This window comes from Lampetra fluviatilis, chromosome 3 (genome assembly GCF_964198595.1).
Source record: "Lampetra fluviatilis chromosome 3, kcLamFluv1.1, whole genome shotgun sequence".
Classification (NCBI taxonomy): domain Eukaryota; kingdom Metazoa; phylum Chordata; class Hyperoartia; order Petromyzontiformes; family Petromyzontidae; genus Lampetra; species Lampetra fluviatilis.
Window position 1 is genome coordinate 542466 of NC_136277.1, and position 18152 is coordinate 560617.

The following is an 18152-nucleotide window of genomic DNA, read 5'->3' on the forward strand; positions in this document are numbered from 1 at the left end:
GGTGTGGCTGTACACCCCCCGCGTCGGTGCCGGACAGGTGGGGAAGCTGACCACCTACTGGCGAGGACCCTGGATTGTGAGACGGCAGATCTCACCATGGACGGTGGTGATTCAGGGAGGAGAGAGGGGCCGGGAGATGGTGGTCAACATCCGACGACTGAAGCCGTGGCGAGCAGCCCCCGAGGGGGGGAGCCCCGCCGGCCAAGTACCCCGAAACACCGGGGTCCCCCCACCCCCCGTGCCCGGGGGCCTCGCGCAGTATATGGGCCCCACGGAGCCCCGGGCTCCGAGGGGCCCCGTGCGGGGCCGGGGGCGACGAGGACGGCGATCCTTAAACGCCACCGCCTCTGAGTTTGTTCCCCAGCCCGCAGGTGCCAGGGGCAGAGGGGAGCTGTTGGAATGGAGGAGGAGACCACCGCCGGAGCCCCAGGAGACGGAGCCGCCACCCCCGAGGCCAGCCACAAGGGCCGGGCGAATCCCGCGGACCCCGCGGCGATACCTCGTGGGGGCAACCCAGGCGAGGTGCTCCAGTCAACCCGGGACGGGGACTGGCACCCCGGGGGGCTATGTGGTGCCACAGCGACGGGGCTGCTCTGCCGAGCCAGGGAGCCGCCCGGCTTCCCCCACCGCACTGCCCCCCATCACCCCCCTCACATAAGCACACACCCGCACGCATTCCCCCCCCCCCCCCCATAGAGCTGGAAGGGAAGGTCACCTGATCGACCGGTTTTTATCCGAGAAACCCTTTTCGGGAATAACTCTCACGGTTTCCGGCGATCAGGGAATTGGACGACCTCCCCCGTGCTACGTTGCGCCGCGGCGCTGCTACCAGCCTTAATATGGTGTGGTCGCGGCGTGGGGCATTCGGCCACCGCGGTTGAGGCGCATTTCCCCTCACACACACCCCCCACGGGTCGACGAGACAGACGGAGGAGGGAGGGGACAGCATGAATGGCGGGACCGCGGGGGCTCTTGCGCATAGTCATGGAGGGTTGGGATAATTACGCTTGAGCGCGCAGGCCCCATTGTTAGGAAGGGTAAGGGAGTAATTAGGATGTACGCCGCCAACGCCGCTCACTGATTAGCAGATCAAAAGCGCCCGGAACCGCCGTGCGCGGGCTCGAGGTGCACGAGCCGATTGTTCAGCGCAGCATCCCTTTGAGGTAGGGAAGATAAATAGGGGGGCGCAAAGGGGAAATGGCGCTCTTACTCCGAGAAGCCAGCGTCCAAGACGGCCCCCAGCTCTGCCCTCCGGACGTCCGTGCGACGTGTCGAGGCAAGCAGCGAGGAAAACCCACGGAACGTCGAGTGCCTCAAACCGTGAGTAAGGAGGTAAAAGTATTTCGTGAACGATAAATAGGGAATAGGTCCAGGGGAAGTAGGATAGACCAGCCTCGTCGACTCACACTGATCTTAACATCTAGTTCCAGGTAGGGCTAATAAAATCTAGAGCGTAGTAACAAAACCGTGTTGTTGGGTGTTTTTGAACGTGGTATTAGCGTGCACTGCATTCGCGAGTGTGTGGTCGTTGTATGCATAAAGGCCGTGGTCTCTGTACGATTGTGCGGGTACGGAGGTGTGTGCGTTAACGCCCGGGGAGAGCACTTTTGTGTGTTGGCGTGACTACGCAGCCGTGTGAGAGGAGAATCGTCCTTGTACGGTATTTGTGTTGACGTGCACGCGCGAGTGGGGGAGGGGACGAGTCGTCGTGTCGGCGTGTGCCCCGCTTGCGTGCGCTCGTTACTTGCGTAAGCTCTCGGCGTGCGTAATCGGCGTACCCCAGGTGCGCGATCGTAACGTGAGCGGCCAGCGCGGCGCAGAGCGGCGCAAGAGTGGGTCTCGCGTGTGGAGCTGTATGTGTGTGCGCGCACGTTCACGACATGTGTAACACAGGTGCGCGATCCTAACGTGAGTGGTCAGTGTTGGGTGAGTGCCGTGCAGAGCTGTGTGTGGGTGCGCGCGTACGTGGTTAACCGTGCCTGCTACGCGGACCCGCGGTGGAGGGGAATCCTCGGGTGACGGCTCCCACACCATGGGTGAAGAGCCTAGCGGCGGTTCGCTTAGCAGCGGGGGGGCGATGGATGATGTTAGTCCGGCCGTTAGTATTATCGAGGGAGGGATCTCGGGGGCTAGCGACCCCCACAGACAAACAAGTCCAATAAATGCCTGCTGGTGAATATGATGTGCCATGAATATTGTTATCGCTTTTATTCACGTTGAAACAGGTCAAAATGCGATCGATCTCTCCATTTCAATGAGCGAACAATGTCCCCGCGTGAACCGGGACTTTGTTGGAAGTTTCGTTTTGTACTCCTGCTAGGACTGGTAATAGCAGGTTCGGAGAGGTGGGTGGCTCTGAAAAGAGCCTTTGTAATTAATGGTGGAGTCGAGGCTTCACTTGGAGCTTGTGTACTTGGTGACGGCCTTGGTGCCCTCCGACACGGCGTGCTTGGCCAGCTCGCCGGGGAGCAGCAGTCGCACTGCGGTCTGGATCTCCCGAGAGGTGATGGTGGAGCGTTTGTTGTAGTGCGCCAGGCGGGACGCCTCGGAAGCGATGCGCTCAAAGATGTCGTTGACGAACGAGTTCATGATGCTCATTGCCTTGGACGAGATGCCGGTATCGGGGTGCACCTGCTTCATCACCTTGTAGATGTAAATGGCGTAGCTCTCCTTCCTGCGGTGGCGTCGCTTCTTGCCATCCTTGCGCGTAGCCTTGGTCACAGCCTTCTTGGAGCCCTTCTTGGGAGCAGGAACCTTAGCCGGCCCAGCGCTCTTTGATGCGGGAGGATCGGGCATGTCGACGCGTCGTAGGCAGCTTCGGGTCAGTTCACAACAGACGGGAAGCGAATGTGGATGTCGGTCGCGCGTTGAGCTCCTTTTATAGGAGGCGAGATGCAAATCAGAGGATCGTAGTGCGCGGCGCTGCTGAGTGGCTCTTTTAGTACCATCCCTCTCCATCAGCCTCCAATGAGAAACGCGGACGCGATGTTCACTTTAATATAGTTTTTACTGCAAAAATGACTTGTGAATATAACACAATGTAATGTCCAAACATGTATATTAGTGAATTGCAGCCATGGCCATTGATTTTGTTTTAAAAAGGATGACTAGAAAACCCAATACAGTATATTGTGTTTTGAGTGTGGGTTTTTTTGTTTCTTACGAAGGATTGTTTCACAACTCGTCTAATACGGCACACGGGCGTTTTATGAACGCAATTTGGATAAATACAAGCGCTCGGTGGAGAAAAATAACTTCGCTGTTGTGCTGTACAGGTGGAGATTAGCGTTCCGGCACGCTACGTCAATTAGGACGAGTGTGCTGTAAGATTGTGGCGCCAAATGCTCTACGTAATATCGGAATCGGCTGCAGCTGGAAATTATTCACGCAAAAATACCAGAAATGGGTACTGTATTAATGCGTTCAAGAATTACGCCTTGTTAAATGTGACGTGTCGTGAATATCATGATTTCTTTCATTCATGTGGAAGCAGATGAAGATTCGCCAACTCAACAAGCAAACGTCCACCACGCTCACGAGGAATTGGCGCGCAATAACCCAGGACATGTGCTCCATTTAGAAAGTGTTTGGCAACACTGGCGCAAGCAGTTTCGAAGAGGTGGGTGGCTCTGAAAAGAGCCTTTGGGTTGGCTTAATGTGCGAGAGATGGGCGCTCAGCCTCCGAAGCCGTAGAGAGTGCGGCCCTGGCGCTTGAGGGCGTAGACCACGTCCATGGCGGTGACGGTCTTGCGCTTGGCGTGCTCCGTGTAGGTGACGGCGTCGCGGATGACGTTCTCAAGGAAGACCTTCAGGACGCCGCGGGTCTCCTCGTAGATGAGGCCCGAGATGCGCTTCACACCGCCGCGGCGAGCGAGGCGGCGGATGGCGGGCTTGGTGATGCCCTGGATGTTGTCGCGCAGCACCTTGCGATGGCGTTTTGCGCCTCCCTTGCCGAGCCCCTTACCGCCTTTACCGCGTCCAGACATTGCGACTACTTCTGACAAAGCACGCGAGAGACATGCGCGCTCAGCTTGCAGCAGCAGCCACCTTTATATCCGAAGCGTGGTGACGTCACCGACCACCCCTGCCCTCCGCGATGGCTCCGCCTTAAACCTTCGACATTTAACCTCTGTGACGAAGAAAACCCTCCACCGTCGTCAAAAACACTTCCGTGACATGTACAATATGCGACGTTTTGGGCAATGACCCTTCTTCGAAGCACTCTGTAATGATATTGGCACACCCGCAGCGAACGCGAGAGGAACGCAATCTGTTGCAAGATTGCACGTGGAGTGAATAATCGGTGTAAGGTCTTGTTTTCAAGTGAACAAGATGAACTGTGGTGCCACAGCGACGGGGCCGCTCGGCCGAGCCAGAGAGCCGCCCGGCTTCCACCGCCGCACTGCCCCCCATCACCCCCCCCACATAAACACGCACCCGCACCCACGTAGGGCCTCGTGGTCGGGTCACCTACCCTGAGTTTTCACCCGAGGGCCCCCTAGGGGGGTTACCCCACGGTTTCTCAGGGCCAGGGAATTGGACAGGACCCTTCCCAGGCCAAGTAACACTGCGGCGCCGTGGGCGGATTTGAGATCGCACGACCACGGCGAGCTCAGAGAGCCCCGCAGTTAGAAACGCATACAAACACAAACACGGGTCAGCAAGGCAGATAGCTGGGATCAGGACCCGGGACGACTGATTGGTCGAAAGTTCAAAGGCCGGCGGGATCGCAAAAGAGCGGGAAATCCTAGGCTCAGGATTGGTCGAGAGACCAAGGCGGTCGGGACGGGGGCGCCTAGCCTTTGATGTGAATAGTTTAAAAGAAAACGCAGGGGCAGTAGGGAACTCTCTTCTTCTGGAGTTTGGACACGGGGTCAGCGACGAAGGAGTCATCGGGCGAGCCGCTAGATTGTCTGCAGGACGATCTGAGCGCCGCAAGGTCACCAAGGACTACAGATGGTATCGTGTTGCGCGCCTTACAACACCTCAGAGCGGAGGGTAGGATCCGTAGGAGAGGGTTAGTTCGGGGTAAGGACGAGTAGGAAAGCGGTTTAGCAGAGAGCGCAGCATAGAATAGGGCTACACGGCACCAGAGTGTGGGTTAGAAGCGCCTTGCTGTCCCGCACACACACACGGGTGGCTCGGTTGGTTAGCAAGGGCTAATAAAATCTCGAGCGTAGTAACAAAACCGTGTTGTTGGGTGTTTTTGGAACGTGGTATTAGCGTGCACTGCATTCGCGAGTGTGTGGTCGTTGTACGCATAAAGGCCGTGGTCTCTGTACGACTGTGCGGGTACGGAGGTGTGTGCGTTAACGCCCGGGGAGAGCACTTTTGGTGTGTTGGCGTGACTACGCAGCCGTGTGAGAGGAGAATCGTCCTTGTACGATATTTGTGTTGACGTGCACGCGCGAGTGGGGGAGGGGACGAGTCGTCGTGTCGGCGTGTGCCCCGCTTGCGTGCGCTCGTTACTTGCGTAAGCTCTCGGCGTGCGTAATCGGCGTGCCCAAGGTGCGCGATCGTAACGTGGGCGGCCAGCGCGGCGCAGAGCGGCGCAGGAGTGGGTATCGCGTGTGGAGCTGTATGCGTGTGTGCGCGCATGTTCACGACGTGTGTAACACAGGTGCGCGATCCTAACGTGAGTGGTCAGGGTTGGGTGAGTGCCGTGCAGAGCTGTGTGTGGGTGTGCGCGTGCGTGGTTATCCATGCCTGCTACGCGGACCCGCGGTGGAGGGGAATCCTCGGGTGACGGCTCCCACACCCTGGGTAAGGAGCCTAGCGGCGGTTCGCTTAGCAGCGGGGGGGCGATTGATGATGTTAGTCCGGCCGTTAGTATTATCGAGGGAGGGATCTCGGGGGCTAGCGACCCCCACAAATTGGTGTCAGAAGCGGTACGGACCCCCGCGTTACCTCACGCTAAAATAAGACTAATATTTACCGGCAGGGGGGCCCCTTCGTGGAAGGCATTCGCCCGCAATCTCTTAGGGGCTAAGGAAATTAATGGATGGACGGACGTGCAGGCAGTACGACAACTTAATATGAATCTTGATGGGCGGGCAGCCGATTTTGTAGAAGCGTTACCCGCGAGCGCACAGACACAGCTAGAGGAGCTGATGCGCCGACTCGATCAGCGTTTTGGCACGCGTGACGAGGAGGAAGTGTGGGGGTCGCTAGCCCCCGAGATCCCTCCCTCGATAATACTAACGGCCGGACTAACATCATCAATCGCCCCCCCGCTGCTAAGCGAACCGCCGCTAGGCTCCTCACCCAGGGTGTGGGAGCCGTCACCCGAGGATTCCCCTCCACCGCGGGTCCGCGTAGCAGGCATGGATAACCACGCACGCGCACACCCACACACAGCTCTGCACGGCACTCACCCAACCCTGACCACTCACGTTAGGATCGCGCACCTGTGTTACACACGTCGTGAACGTGCGCGCACACACGCGTACAGCTCCACACGCGATACCCACTCCTGCGCCGCTCTGCGCTGCGCTGGCCACCCACGTTACGATCGCGCACCTTGGGCACGCCGATTACGCACGCCGAGAGCTTACGCAAGTAACGAGCGCACGCAAGCGGGGCACACGCCGACACGACGACTCGTCCCCTCCCCCACTCGCGCGTGCACGTCAACACAAATATCGTACAAGGACGATTCTCCTCTCACACGGCTGCGTAGTCACGCCAACACACCAAAAGTGCTCTCCCCGGGCGTTAACGCACACACCTCCGTACCCGCACAATCGTACAGAGACCACGGCCTTTATGCGTACAACGACCACACACTCGCGAATGCAGTGCACGCTAATACCACGTTCCAAAAACACCCAACAACACGGTTTTGTTACTACGCTCGAGATTTTATTAGCCCTTGCTAACCAACCGAGCCACCCGTGTGTGTGTGCGGGACAGCAAGGCGCTTCTAACCCACACTCTGGTGCCGTGTAGCCCTATTCTATGCTGCACTCTCTGCTAAACCGCTTTCCTACTCGTCCTTACCCCGAACTAACCCTCTCCTACGGATCCTACCCTCCGCTCTGAGGTGTTGTAAGGCGCGCAACACGATACCGTCTGTAGTCCTTGGTGACCTTGCGGCGCTCAGATCGTCCTGCAGACAATCTAGCGGCTCGCCCGATGACTCCTTCGTCGCTGACCCCGTGTCCAAACTCCAGAAGAAGAGAGTTCCCTACTGCCCCTGCGTTTTCTTTTAAACTATTCACATCAAAGGCTAGGCGCCCCCGTCCCGACCGCCTTGGTCTCTCGACCAATCCTGAGCCTAGGATTTCCCGCTCTTTTGCGATCCCGCCGGCCTTTGAACTTTCGACCAATCAGTCGTCCCGGGTCCTGATCCCAGCTATCTGCCTTGCTGACCCGTGTTTGTGTTTGTATGCGTTTCTAACTGCGGGGCTCTCTGAGCTCGCCGTGGTCGTGCGATCTCAAATCCGCCCACGGCGCCGCAGTGTTACTTGGCCTGGGAAGGGTCCTGTCCAATTCCCTGGCCCTGAGAAACCGTGGGGTAACCCCCCTAGGGGGCCCTCGGGTGAAAACTCAGGGTAGGTGACCCGACCACGAGGCCCTACGTGGGTGCGGTGCGTGTTTATGTGGGGGGGGTGATGGGGGGCAGTGCGGCGGTGGAAGCCGGGCGGCTCCCTGGCTCGGCCGAGCGGCCCCGTCGCTGTGGCACCACATAGCCCCCCGGGGTGCCAGTCCCCGTCCCGGGTTGACTGGAGCACCTCGCCTGGGTTGCCCCCACGAGGTATCGCCGCGGGGTCCGCGGGATTCGCCCGGCCCTTGTGGCTGGCCTCGGGGGTGGCGGCTCTGTCTCCTGGGGCTCCGGCGGTGGTCTCCTCCTCCATTCCAACGGCTCCCCTCGGTCTCCGGCACCTGCGGGCTGGGGGACAAACTCAGAGGCGGTGGGGTTTAAGGGTCGCCGTCCTCGTCGCCCCCGGCCCCGCCCGGGGCCCCTCGGAGCCCGGGGCTCCGTGGGGCCCATATACTGCGCGAGGCCCCCGGGCACGGGGGGTGGGGGGACCCCGGGGTTTCGGGGTACTTGGACGGCGGGGCTCCCCCCCTCGGGGGCTGCTCGCCACGGCTTCAGTCGGCGGATGTTGACCACCATCTCCCGGCCCCTCTCTCCTCCCTGAATCAGCACCGTCCATGGTGAGATCTGCCGTCTCACAATCCAGGGTCCTCGCCAGTAGGTGGTCAGCTTCCCCACCTGTCCGGCACCGACGCGGGGAGTGTACAGCCACACCTCGGAGCCCGCAGTGTAGAAGGGGGGCTCCATACGGGGTCGGGCGCCCTGCTCTTGCCGCTGGTGCGCGGCCTCTCCGTGCGGGTAGGCTCGGCCCCTGGCCTCTCGCAGGGTCTCCAGCAAGTGCTCCATGGGGTGGCTCCCTTCCTCCCGTTGCGGCGGAGGGACACCGAACAGCAGATCTGCGGGCAGGCGAGACTCGCGACCAAACATCATTAGGAACGGGGTCTGTCCTGTAGATGTGTGAACGGCGGTGGTGTAGGCGAACAGGGCATAGGGGAGGTGTTCGTCCCAGTCCTGTTGATTCGCGGCCGCCATGCGTTTAAGCTTCCCGGCCAGAGTCTGGTTCATCCTCTCTACCATCCCGTTCGCCTGGGGGTGATATGCCGTGGTTCGGTCCTTCTGGATCCCGAACTCTCGGCACAGCGCCTGGAATAGTTCGGCCTCGAATTCACTACCCTGGTCGGTAATGACTCGTTCGGGGATCCCGCACTTAAGTACGTAGTTTTCCACGAAGGCCCGGGCCACTACGAGGGCTGTTTTATCCGGGATAGCCACCGCCACGGGGTAGCGGGTGAAGTACTCCACCGCTACAAGAATATATCGGTTGCCCCGGTGGGATCGTGGAAAGGGCCCCTGCAGGTCGATTCCGACCAACTGATTCGTCCGACTGACTCGGAACGGCCTCAGGGGTACCTGGTACCTCGCCGGCTTTTGCCCACACTGCTGACAGGCCCGGCAGCCCTGCACCCAGGCGGCCACATCTTGCGCTAATTTAGGCCAGAGATACTGGCGACGCAGAGTCTCCCGGGTGCGCCGTTCCCCATCATGGCCCCCGAGCGGGTGGTCGTGTACCAGTCGTAGTAGTTGGGGCCGCACATGGGCGGGAACGCAGATGCACCCCGGCTGCCCAGCGTCGGCCAGTTCCCTCACCACCCCGTTTTCTACACACAACCGGGCATACAAACCGCTCCAGGGCCCTGGTAGTGCATCCTTCCTCTCTCGCAGTGCCGCCTCCACCGCCGCCAGATCCGGATCCCGCTGCTGGGTTTGTCGCAGCTGCTCGTCGTCCAAGCCCGGGAAGGCGCAGCCGACATCCTCTTGGATCCGCCCGGTTGGGGTGGGATGATCCGTCTGTCCCCGGGCTCCTTCTGCAGGGGTTCCTGCGGCGCACACTGCACTCTCTCTCGGGGGGGGGAGTTTAGTTTCCGCGCGCTCCTTGGGTTCTGCTGCCTGGCGGCAGCGTCCCCCCGTGAAGCACGGGCAGGCGTCTCCCTCCCTCGTCTCAGCGCGCACCGCGGGCCGTCTTGACAAGGCGTCCGCGTTCGCGTGTGTTCGCCCCGCTCGGTACTCGATCTGCAGGTTGTACTCCTGCAGCTGCGCCAGCCATCGAGCCATCTGCCCCCGCGGTTCCTTGAATGTAAGGAGGAACTGCAGTGCATAATGATCGGTGCGCACACGACATTTCCTGCCGTACAAGTACGGTCGGAACTGTTTACACGCGAAAATTACAGCATACAGTTCCTGACGGGTTACACAATAGTTCAGTTCGGCCCCGCTCAGGGTCCGACTGGCGTATGCGATGACCCGCTCCGTCCCACCCTGCACTTGCGACAGCACCGCGCCCAGCCCACTGCTGCAGGCGTCAGTGTCCAAAATAAAATCGGTGGTGAAATCTGGGAAAGCCAAGGTGGGGGTGTGGGTGAGGTGGTCTTTGAGTGTGGTGAAAGCCGTCTGGCAGGCCTCCGACCACTGATAGGGGTTCTTAGGGGAGGTGAGTTGGGTGAGGGGGCGTGCAATCTCACTGAATCCCTTTACAAATCGACGGTAATAAGTGGCGAGTCCCAAGAATGACCTGATCTCCGTCAGGTTCCTCGGCCGCGGCCAATCCACTACGGCACGCACCTTCTCGGGATCGGTGCTCACCCCTGCCTCGCTGACTCGGTGTCCGAGGTACCCCACCTCGCGTTGCGCAATGTAACACTTACGTGGCTTGAGCTTGAGATGGGCTGCTCGCAGTCGCTGGAATACTTCCCGCAGCCTGGACCAGTGTTCGGACAGCGACCTACTGAACACTATTACATCGTCCAGGTAAATCAGGCACTGTTCCCACTGCAAGCCCCGCATCACCAACTCCATCAACCGCTGGAACGTCGCGGGCGCGTTAGTGAGTCCGAACGGCAACACTCGAAACTCAAACAGGCCCATCGGGGTGGTGAATGCTGTTTTTGGCCGATCCTCCTCCGTCATCTCCACCTGCCAGTAACCGGACGCCAGATCGAGGGTGGAAAAATACCGCGCTCCTGCGAGACTGTCGAAGGTGTCGTCGATGCGTGGGATGGGAAAAGCGTCGCCGAGGGTGACTGCGTTCAATTTTCGGTAATCAACACAGAACCGAGTCGATCCGTCCTTTTTCGTTACCAGTACCACCGGGGCAGACCAAGGGCTCGCGGAGGGCTGGATTATGTTATCGCGTAGCATATCCGTGACTGCCTCTTTGATCTGGGTCCGTTCAGGCGCGCCCACTCGGTATGCAGGGAGTTTGATGGGTCGGGCTGCACCTGTGTCAATTTGGTGCTTGACCAGGTCGGTCCGGCCCACGTCCGAATCGTGCTCACTGAACACGTCGGCGTACTCCCGCAATAACCCGCGCAGCTGATCGGCCTCCCCCTTAGGTAAGGCTGCCCAAGGCACATGTAACGCATCCTGCAGGGGAACAATCTCGGCTCGGGGGGTCGGGCCGACCCGCCAGGCCAGATCCTGGCTGTCCTCGGGGCGGCCAGGGTCCTCCGCCCAGAGTGCGAACACCGAGTCGTTCGAGTGGCGAGCGTGCAGGGGGTGTACGGTGGCTACCGGGGTGCGTCGTCGTATCATTGCCGGGGTACTGTGTGGGTTAAACACACGTATAAACAGCCGGCCCCCATCTGCGTTTACCAGTGTGGCTGACCCTACCACCCCGTATCGCGATGCCAACTCCGGGTGAGGAGTCAGCATTACCTCGCCCGATGGTCGGTGGGTTGGGTCGGTGGAGAGGGTTGCCACTGGCACCAGCATCTCGGCGAGAGGCCCGATGGTGACGGCCGACACCAGCGTAGCGGCCACGGGTGTGAAGCGTGGGCGATTCGGCTCCTGTCCTAGGAACGGAATCCGCTCCCCGCTGCCCTCCACCGTAGCGCATCGTTGCCGGGGCTGTACGTTAAGTCCCAACTTTTCCAGGAGGTCCGTTCCTGCAATGCACTCGTGGCACAACACACTCGAAACGTAGAATTCCTGTGTGCACACCTGGTTTCCTAGACGGACCTCGAGGGAGACCTTCCCCAGCAACCCCATCCCGGCTCCGCTTGCCGTGTGCAGCGCGCGATCCGGGGCCTGCAGGCAGCCCACGTCCACCCCGAGCATGCTGCAGTGCGCGGCGCTCATGAGAGAGGCCACGGCGCCCGTGTCCAACAGGATCCGGGTGCGCTGCCCGTTCACCTGGCCTTCCACCAGCGACGTGGCTCCCGTTATCCCTGCCACCAGCTCCCGCAGCCAATCGCCCGAGGTCCCTGCGCCCTTGGGTGTTGTCGTTGTAACCTGTTTATGGATCACTCGCTCGCCATTATTATTACAGCTGGTTTGGGTCGGGTCTACGTCGATTTCATCCCCCGGTGGTCCCCTCTCTAGGGGGGGCTTAGTGTTTGACCTATGCATCGGCCTCGCACGGGCGAGCTGAGGGCAGTCCCTCATGAGATGCCCTCGACGGTCGCACACATAACACGTCCTGGGAGGAGTGGCGGCTCTGTGGCGAACTTTCTGCCCACTCCCTCCTCCCCCCGTGCGCTGTTGCTCATACTCTGCTTCTAGTCGGGCTATCCTTCCAGTTAGCCCTCCTACCGTGGAGTCTAGGTCCCCCATTTCGGATCGGATGGTCTCAACGGAGGATTGCAGTTGGGTCATATTTTTATTCGTTTCCTCACCTACTTGGTTTACCTTGTTGTCTATCTGGGTTACCTGGCCGGAGACATCCTTTATACCCGTTTGTATACCGGCAACCCATCCCGGGGTTGTCTCGCGGGACACTGGAGGCTCTCTTTCCCGGCCTCTTACCGTCCTCGCGAGCTCCTGTTCCTCCTCCTCGTCTTCCGAGAGCAGGCTCGCAATGGCGCGCTCTCGTCCCAGCCCCCGGAGCTGCGCGCGTTCGCTGTGAATTCTTTCACACTTACGTGCGCGCTCGACAAGGGTGTTAAAGGGAAGACGTGGGCAGCTCATGTCTGGCTGCCACCACGCCGTGCGAGACAGGTACCGCTGGATTTTCTCGGCAGCCAGTTCCTCAATAACCTCAGTTGCGTACCCCGGGCGTGCGATCTTTGTTAACTCGCGCACATCCTCGGCGTAATCACGGAGATCTTCGCCAGGTTGGCGACGGCGCGCCTCTAAGGCCGATTTTGCTTCCTCCTCGTCACGCGTGCCAAAACGCTGATCGAGTCGGCGCATCAGCTCCTCTAGCTGTGTCTGTGCGCTCGCGGGTAACGCTTCTACAAAATCGGCTGCCCGCCCATCAAGATTCATATTAAGTTGACGTACTGCCTGCACGTCCGTCCATCCATTAATTTCCTTAGCCCCTAAGAGATTGCGGGCGAATGCCTTCCACGAAGGGGCCCCCCTGCCGGTAAATATTAGTCTTATTTTAGCGTGAGGTAACGCGGGGGTCCGTACCGCTTCTGACACCAATTTGTGGGGGTCGCTAGCCCCCGAGATCCCTCCCTCGATAATACTAACGGCCGGACTAACATCATCAATCGCCCCCCCGCTGCTAAGCGAACCGCCGCTAGGCTCCTCACCCAGGGTGTGGGAGCCGTCACCCGAGGATTCCCCTCCACCGCGGGTCCGCGTAGCAGGCATGGATAACCACGCACGCGCACACCCACACACAGCTCTGCACGGCACTCACCCAACCCTGACCACTCACGTTAGGATCGCGCACCTGTGTTACACACGTCGTGAACGTGCGCGCACACACGCGTACAGCTCCACACGCGATACCCACTCCTGCGCCGCTCTGCGCTGCGCTGGCCGCCCACGTTACGATCGCGCACCTTGGGCACGCCGATTACGCACGCCGAGAGCTTACGCAAGTAACGAGCGCACGCAAGCGGGGCACACGCCGACACGACGACTCGTCCCCTCCCCCACTCGCGCGTGCACGTCAACACAAATATCGTACAAGGACGATTCTCCTCTCACACGGCTGCGTAGTCACGCCAACACACCAAAAGTGCTCTCCCCGGGCGTTAACGCACACACCTCCGTACCCGCACAATCGTACAGAGACCACGGCCTTTATGCGTACAACGACCACACACTCGCGAATGCAGTGCACGCTAATACCACGTTCCAAAAACACCCAACAACACGGTTTTGTTACTACGCTCGAGATTTTATTAGCCCTTGCTAACCAACCGAGCCACCCGTGTGTGTGTGCGGGACAGCAAGGCGCTTCTAACCCACACTCTGGTGCCGTGTAGCCCTATTCTATGCTGCGCTCTCTGCTAAACCGCTTTCCTACTCGTCCTTACCCCGAACTAACCCTCTCCTACGGATCCTACCCTCCGCTCTGAGGTGTTGTAAGGCGCGCAACACGATACCGTCTGTAGTCCTTGGTGACCTTGCGGCGCTCAGATCGTCCTGCAGACAATCTAGCGGCTCGCCCGATGACTCCTTCGTCGCTGACCCCGTGTCCAAACTCCAGAAGAAGAGAGTTCCCTACTGCCCCTGCGTTTTCTTTTAAACTATTCACATCAAAGGCTAGGCGCCCCCGTCCCGACCGCCTTGGTCTCTCGACCAATCCTGAGCCTAGGATTTCCCGCTCTTTTGCGATCCCGCCGGCCTTTGAACTTTCGACCAATCAGTCGTCCCGGGTCCTGATCCCAGCTATCTGCCTTGCTGACCCGTGTTTGTGTTTGTATGCGTTTCTAACTGCGGGGCTCTCTGAGCTCGCCGTGGTCGTGCGATCTCAAATCCGCCCACGGCGCCGCAGTGTTACTTGGCCTGGGAAGGGTCCTGTCCAATTCCCTGGCCCTGAGAAACCGTGGGGTAACCCCCCTAGGGGGCCCTCGGGTGAAAACTCAGGGTAGGTGACCCGACCACGAGGCCCTACGTGGGTGCGGGTGCGTGTTTATGTGGGGGGGGTGATGGGGGGCAGTGCGGCGGTGGAAGCCGGGCGGCTCCCTGGCTCGGCCGAGCGGCCCCGTCGCTGTGGCACCACAGAAGCAAAATCGGCCTTAGAGGCGCGCCGTCGCCAACCTGGCGAAGATCTCCGTGATTACGCCGAGGATGTGCGCGAGTTAACAAAGATCGCACGCCCGGGGTACGCAACTGAGGTTATTGAGGAACTGGCTGCCGAGAAAATCCAGCGGTACCTGTCTCGCACGGCGTGGTGGCAGCCAGACATGAGCTGCCCACGTCTTCCCTTTAACACCCTTGTCGAGCGCGCACGTAAGTGTGAAAGAATTCACAGCGAACGCGCGCAGCTCCGGGGGCTGGGACGAGAGCGCGCCATTGCATGCCTGCTCTCGGAAGACGAGGAGGAGGAACAGGAGCTCGCGAGGACGGTAAGGGGCCGGGAAAGAGAGCCTCCAGTGTCCCGCGAGACAACCCCGGGATGGGTTGCCGGTATACAAACGGGTATAAAGGATGTCTCCGGCCAGGTAACCCAGATAGACAACAAGGTAAACCAAGTAGGTGAGGAAACGAATAAAAATATGACCCAACTGCAATCCTCCGTTGAGACCATCCGATCCGAAATGGGGGACCTAGACTCCACGGTAGGAGGGCTAACTGGAAGGATAGCCCGACTAGAAGCAGAGTATGAGCAACAGCGCACGGGGGGAGGAGGGAGTGGGCAGAAAGTTCGCCACAGAGCCGCCACTCCTCCCAGGACGTGTTATGTGTGCGACCGTCGAGGGCATCTCATGAGGGACTGCCCTCAGCTCGCCCGTGCGAGGCCGATGCATAGGTCAAACACTAAGCCCCCCCTAGAGAGGGGACCACCGGGGGATGAAATCGACGTAGACCCGACCCAAACCAGCTGTAATAATAATGGCGAGCGAGTGATCCATAAACAGGTTACAACGACAACACCCAAGGGCGCAGGGACCTCGGGCGATTGGCTGCGGGAGCTGGTGGCAGGGATAACGGGAGCCACGTCGCTGGTGGAAGGCCAGGTGAACGGGCAGCGCACCCGGATCCTGTTGGACACGGGCGCCGTGGCCTCTCTCATGAGCGCCGCGCACTGCAGCATGCTCGGGGTGGACGTGGGCTGCCTGCAGGCCCCGGATCGCGCGCTGCACACGGCAAGCGGAGCCGGGATGGGGTTGCTGGGGAAGGTCTCCCTCGAGGTCCGTCTAGGAAACCAGGTGTGCACACAGGAATTCTACGTTTCGAGTGTGTTGTGCCACGAGTGCATTGCAGGAACGGACCTCCTGGAAAAGTTGGGACTTAACGTACAGCCCCGGCAACGATGCGCTACGGTGGAGGGCAGCGGGGAGCGGATTCCGTTCCTAGGACAGGTGCCGAATCGCCCACGCTTCACACCCGTGGCCGCTACGCTGGTGTCGGCCGTCACCATCGGGCCTCTCGCCGAGATGCTGGTGCCAGTGGCAACCCTCTCCACCGACCCAACCCACCGACCATCGGGCGAGGTAATGCTGACTCCTCACCCGGAGTTGGCATCGCGATACGGGGTGGTAGGGTCAGCCACACTGGTAAACGCAGATGGGGGCCGGCTGTTTATACGTGTGTTTAACCCACACAGTACCCCGGCAATGATACGACGACGCACCCCGGTAGCCACCGTACACCCCCTGCACGCTCGCCACTCGAACGACTCGGTGTTCGCACTCTGGGCGGAGGACCCTGGCCGCCCCGAGGACAGCCAGGATCTGGCCTGGCGGGTCGGCCCGACCCCCCGAGCCGAGATTGTTCCCCTGCAGGATGCGCTACATGTGCCTTGGGCAGCCTTACCTAAGGGGGAGGCCGATCAGCTGCGCGGGTTATTGCGGGAGTACGCCGACGTGTTCAGTGAGCACGATTCGGACGTGGGCCGGACCGACCTGGTCAAGCACCAAATTGACACAGGTGCAGCCCGACCCATCAAACTCCCCGCATACCGAGTGGGCGCGCCTGAACGGACCCAGATCAAAGAGGCAGTCACGGATATGCTACGCGATAACATAATCCAGCCCTCCGCGAGCCCTTGGTCTGCCCCGGTGGTACTGGTAACGAAAAAGGACGGATCGACTCGGTTCTGCGTTGATTACCGAAAATTGAACGCAGTCACCCTCGGTGACGCTTTTCCCATCCCACGCATCGACGACACCTTCGACAGTCTCGCAGGAGCGCGGTATTTTTCCACCCTCGATCTGGCGTCCGGTTACTGGCAGGTGGAGATGACGGAGGAGGATCGGCCAAAAACAGCATTCACCACCCCGATGGGCCTGTTTGAGTTTCGAGTGTTGCCGTTCGGACTCACTAACGCGCCCGCGACGTTCCAGCGGTTGATGGAGTTGGTGATGCGGGGCTTGCAGTGGGAACAGTGCCTGATTTACCTGGACGACGTAATAGTGTTCAGTAGGTCGCTGTCCGAACACTGGTCCAGGCTGCGGGAAGTATTCCAGCGACTGCGAGCAGCCCATCTCAAGCTCAAGCCACGTAAGTGTTACATTGCGCAACGCGAGGTGGGGTACCTCGGACACCGAGTCAGCGAGGCAGGGGTGAGCACCGATCCCGAGAAGGTGCGTACCGTAGTGGATTGGCCGCGGCCGAGGAACCTGACGGAGATCAGGTCATTCTTGGGACTCGCCACCTATTACCGTCGGTTTGTAAAGGGATTCAGTGAGATTGCACGCCCCCTCACCCAACTCACCTCCCCTAAGAACCCCTATCAGTGGTCGGAGGCCTGCCAGACGGCTTTCACCACACTCAAAGACCACCTCACCCACACCCCCACCTTGGCTTTCCCAGATTTCACCACCGATTTTATTTTGGACACTGACGCCTGCAGCAGTGGGCTGGGCGCGGTGCTGTCGCAAGTGCAGGGTGGGACGGAGCGGGTCATCGCGTACGCCAGTCGGACCCTGAGCGGGGCCGAACTGAACTATTGTGTAACCCGTCAGGAACTGTATGCTGTAATTTTCGCGTGTAAACAGTTCCGACCGTACTTGTACGGCAGGAAATGTCGTGTGCGCACCGATCATTATGCACTGCAGTTCCTCCTTACATTCAAGGAACCGCGGGGGCAGATGGCTCGATGGCTGGCGCAGCTGCAGGAGTACAACCTGCAGATCGAGTACCGAGCGGGGCGAACACACGCGAACGCGGACGCCTTGTCAAGACGGCCCGCGGTGCGCGCTGAGATGAGGGAGGGAGACGCCTGCCCGTGCTTCACGGGGGGACGCTGCCGCCAGGCAGCAGAACCCAAGGAGCGCGCGGAAACTAAACTCCCCCCCCCGAGAGAGAGTGCAGTGTGCGCCGCAGGAACCCCTGCAGAAGGAGCCCGGGGACAGACGGATCATCCCACCCCAACCGGGCGGATCCAAGAGGATGTCGGCTGCGCCTTCCCGGGCTTGGACGACGAGCAGCTGCGACAAACCCAGCAGCGGGATCCGGATCTGGCGGCGGTGGAGGCGGCACTGCGAGAGAGGAAGGATGCACTACCAGGGCCCTGGAGCGGTTTGTATGCCCGGTTGTGTGTAGAAAACGGGGTGGTGAGGGAACTGGCCGACGCTGGGCAGCCGGGGTGCATCTGCGTTCCCGCCCATGTGCGGCCCCAACTACTACGACTGGTACACGACCACCCGCTCGGGGGCCATGATGGGGAACGGCGCACCCGGGAGACTCTGCGTCGCCAGTATCTCTGGCC

The 18152-nt window shown here is 60.3% G+C and overlaps 2 protein-coding genes across 2 annotated transcripts; both read right to left on the reverse strand.

Moving 5' to 3' along the window:
- Window positions 1–2394: 2394 nt before the first annotated feature.
- LOC144948701 (histone H2B type 3-B) lies at window positions 2395–2796 on the reverse strand. Its single transcript, XM_078878372.1, has one exon. The coding sequence runs from the start codon at window positions 2794–2796 to the stop codon at window positions 2395–2397; it is 402 nt and encodes a 133-aa protein (XP_078734498.1).
- A 567-nt stretch (window positions 2797–3363) lies between these two features.
- LOC144948705 (histone H4) lies at window positions 3364–4070 on the reverse strand. The gene has a single exon (XM_078878387.1). It carries the CDS (start codon window positions 3984–3986, stop codon window positions 3675–3677), a length of 312 nt encoding a protein of 103 aa, XP_078734513.1. The 5' UTR covers window positions 3987–4070; the 3' UTR covers window positions 3364–3674.
- Between the last annotated feature and the right edge of the window lie 14082 nt (window positions 4071–18152).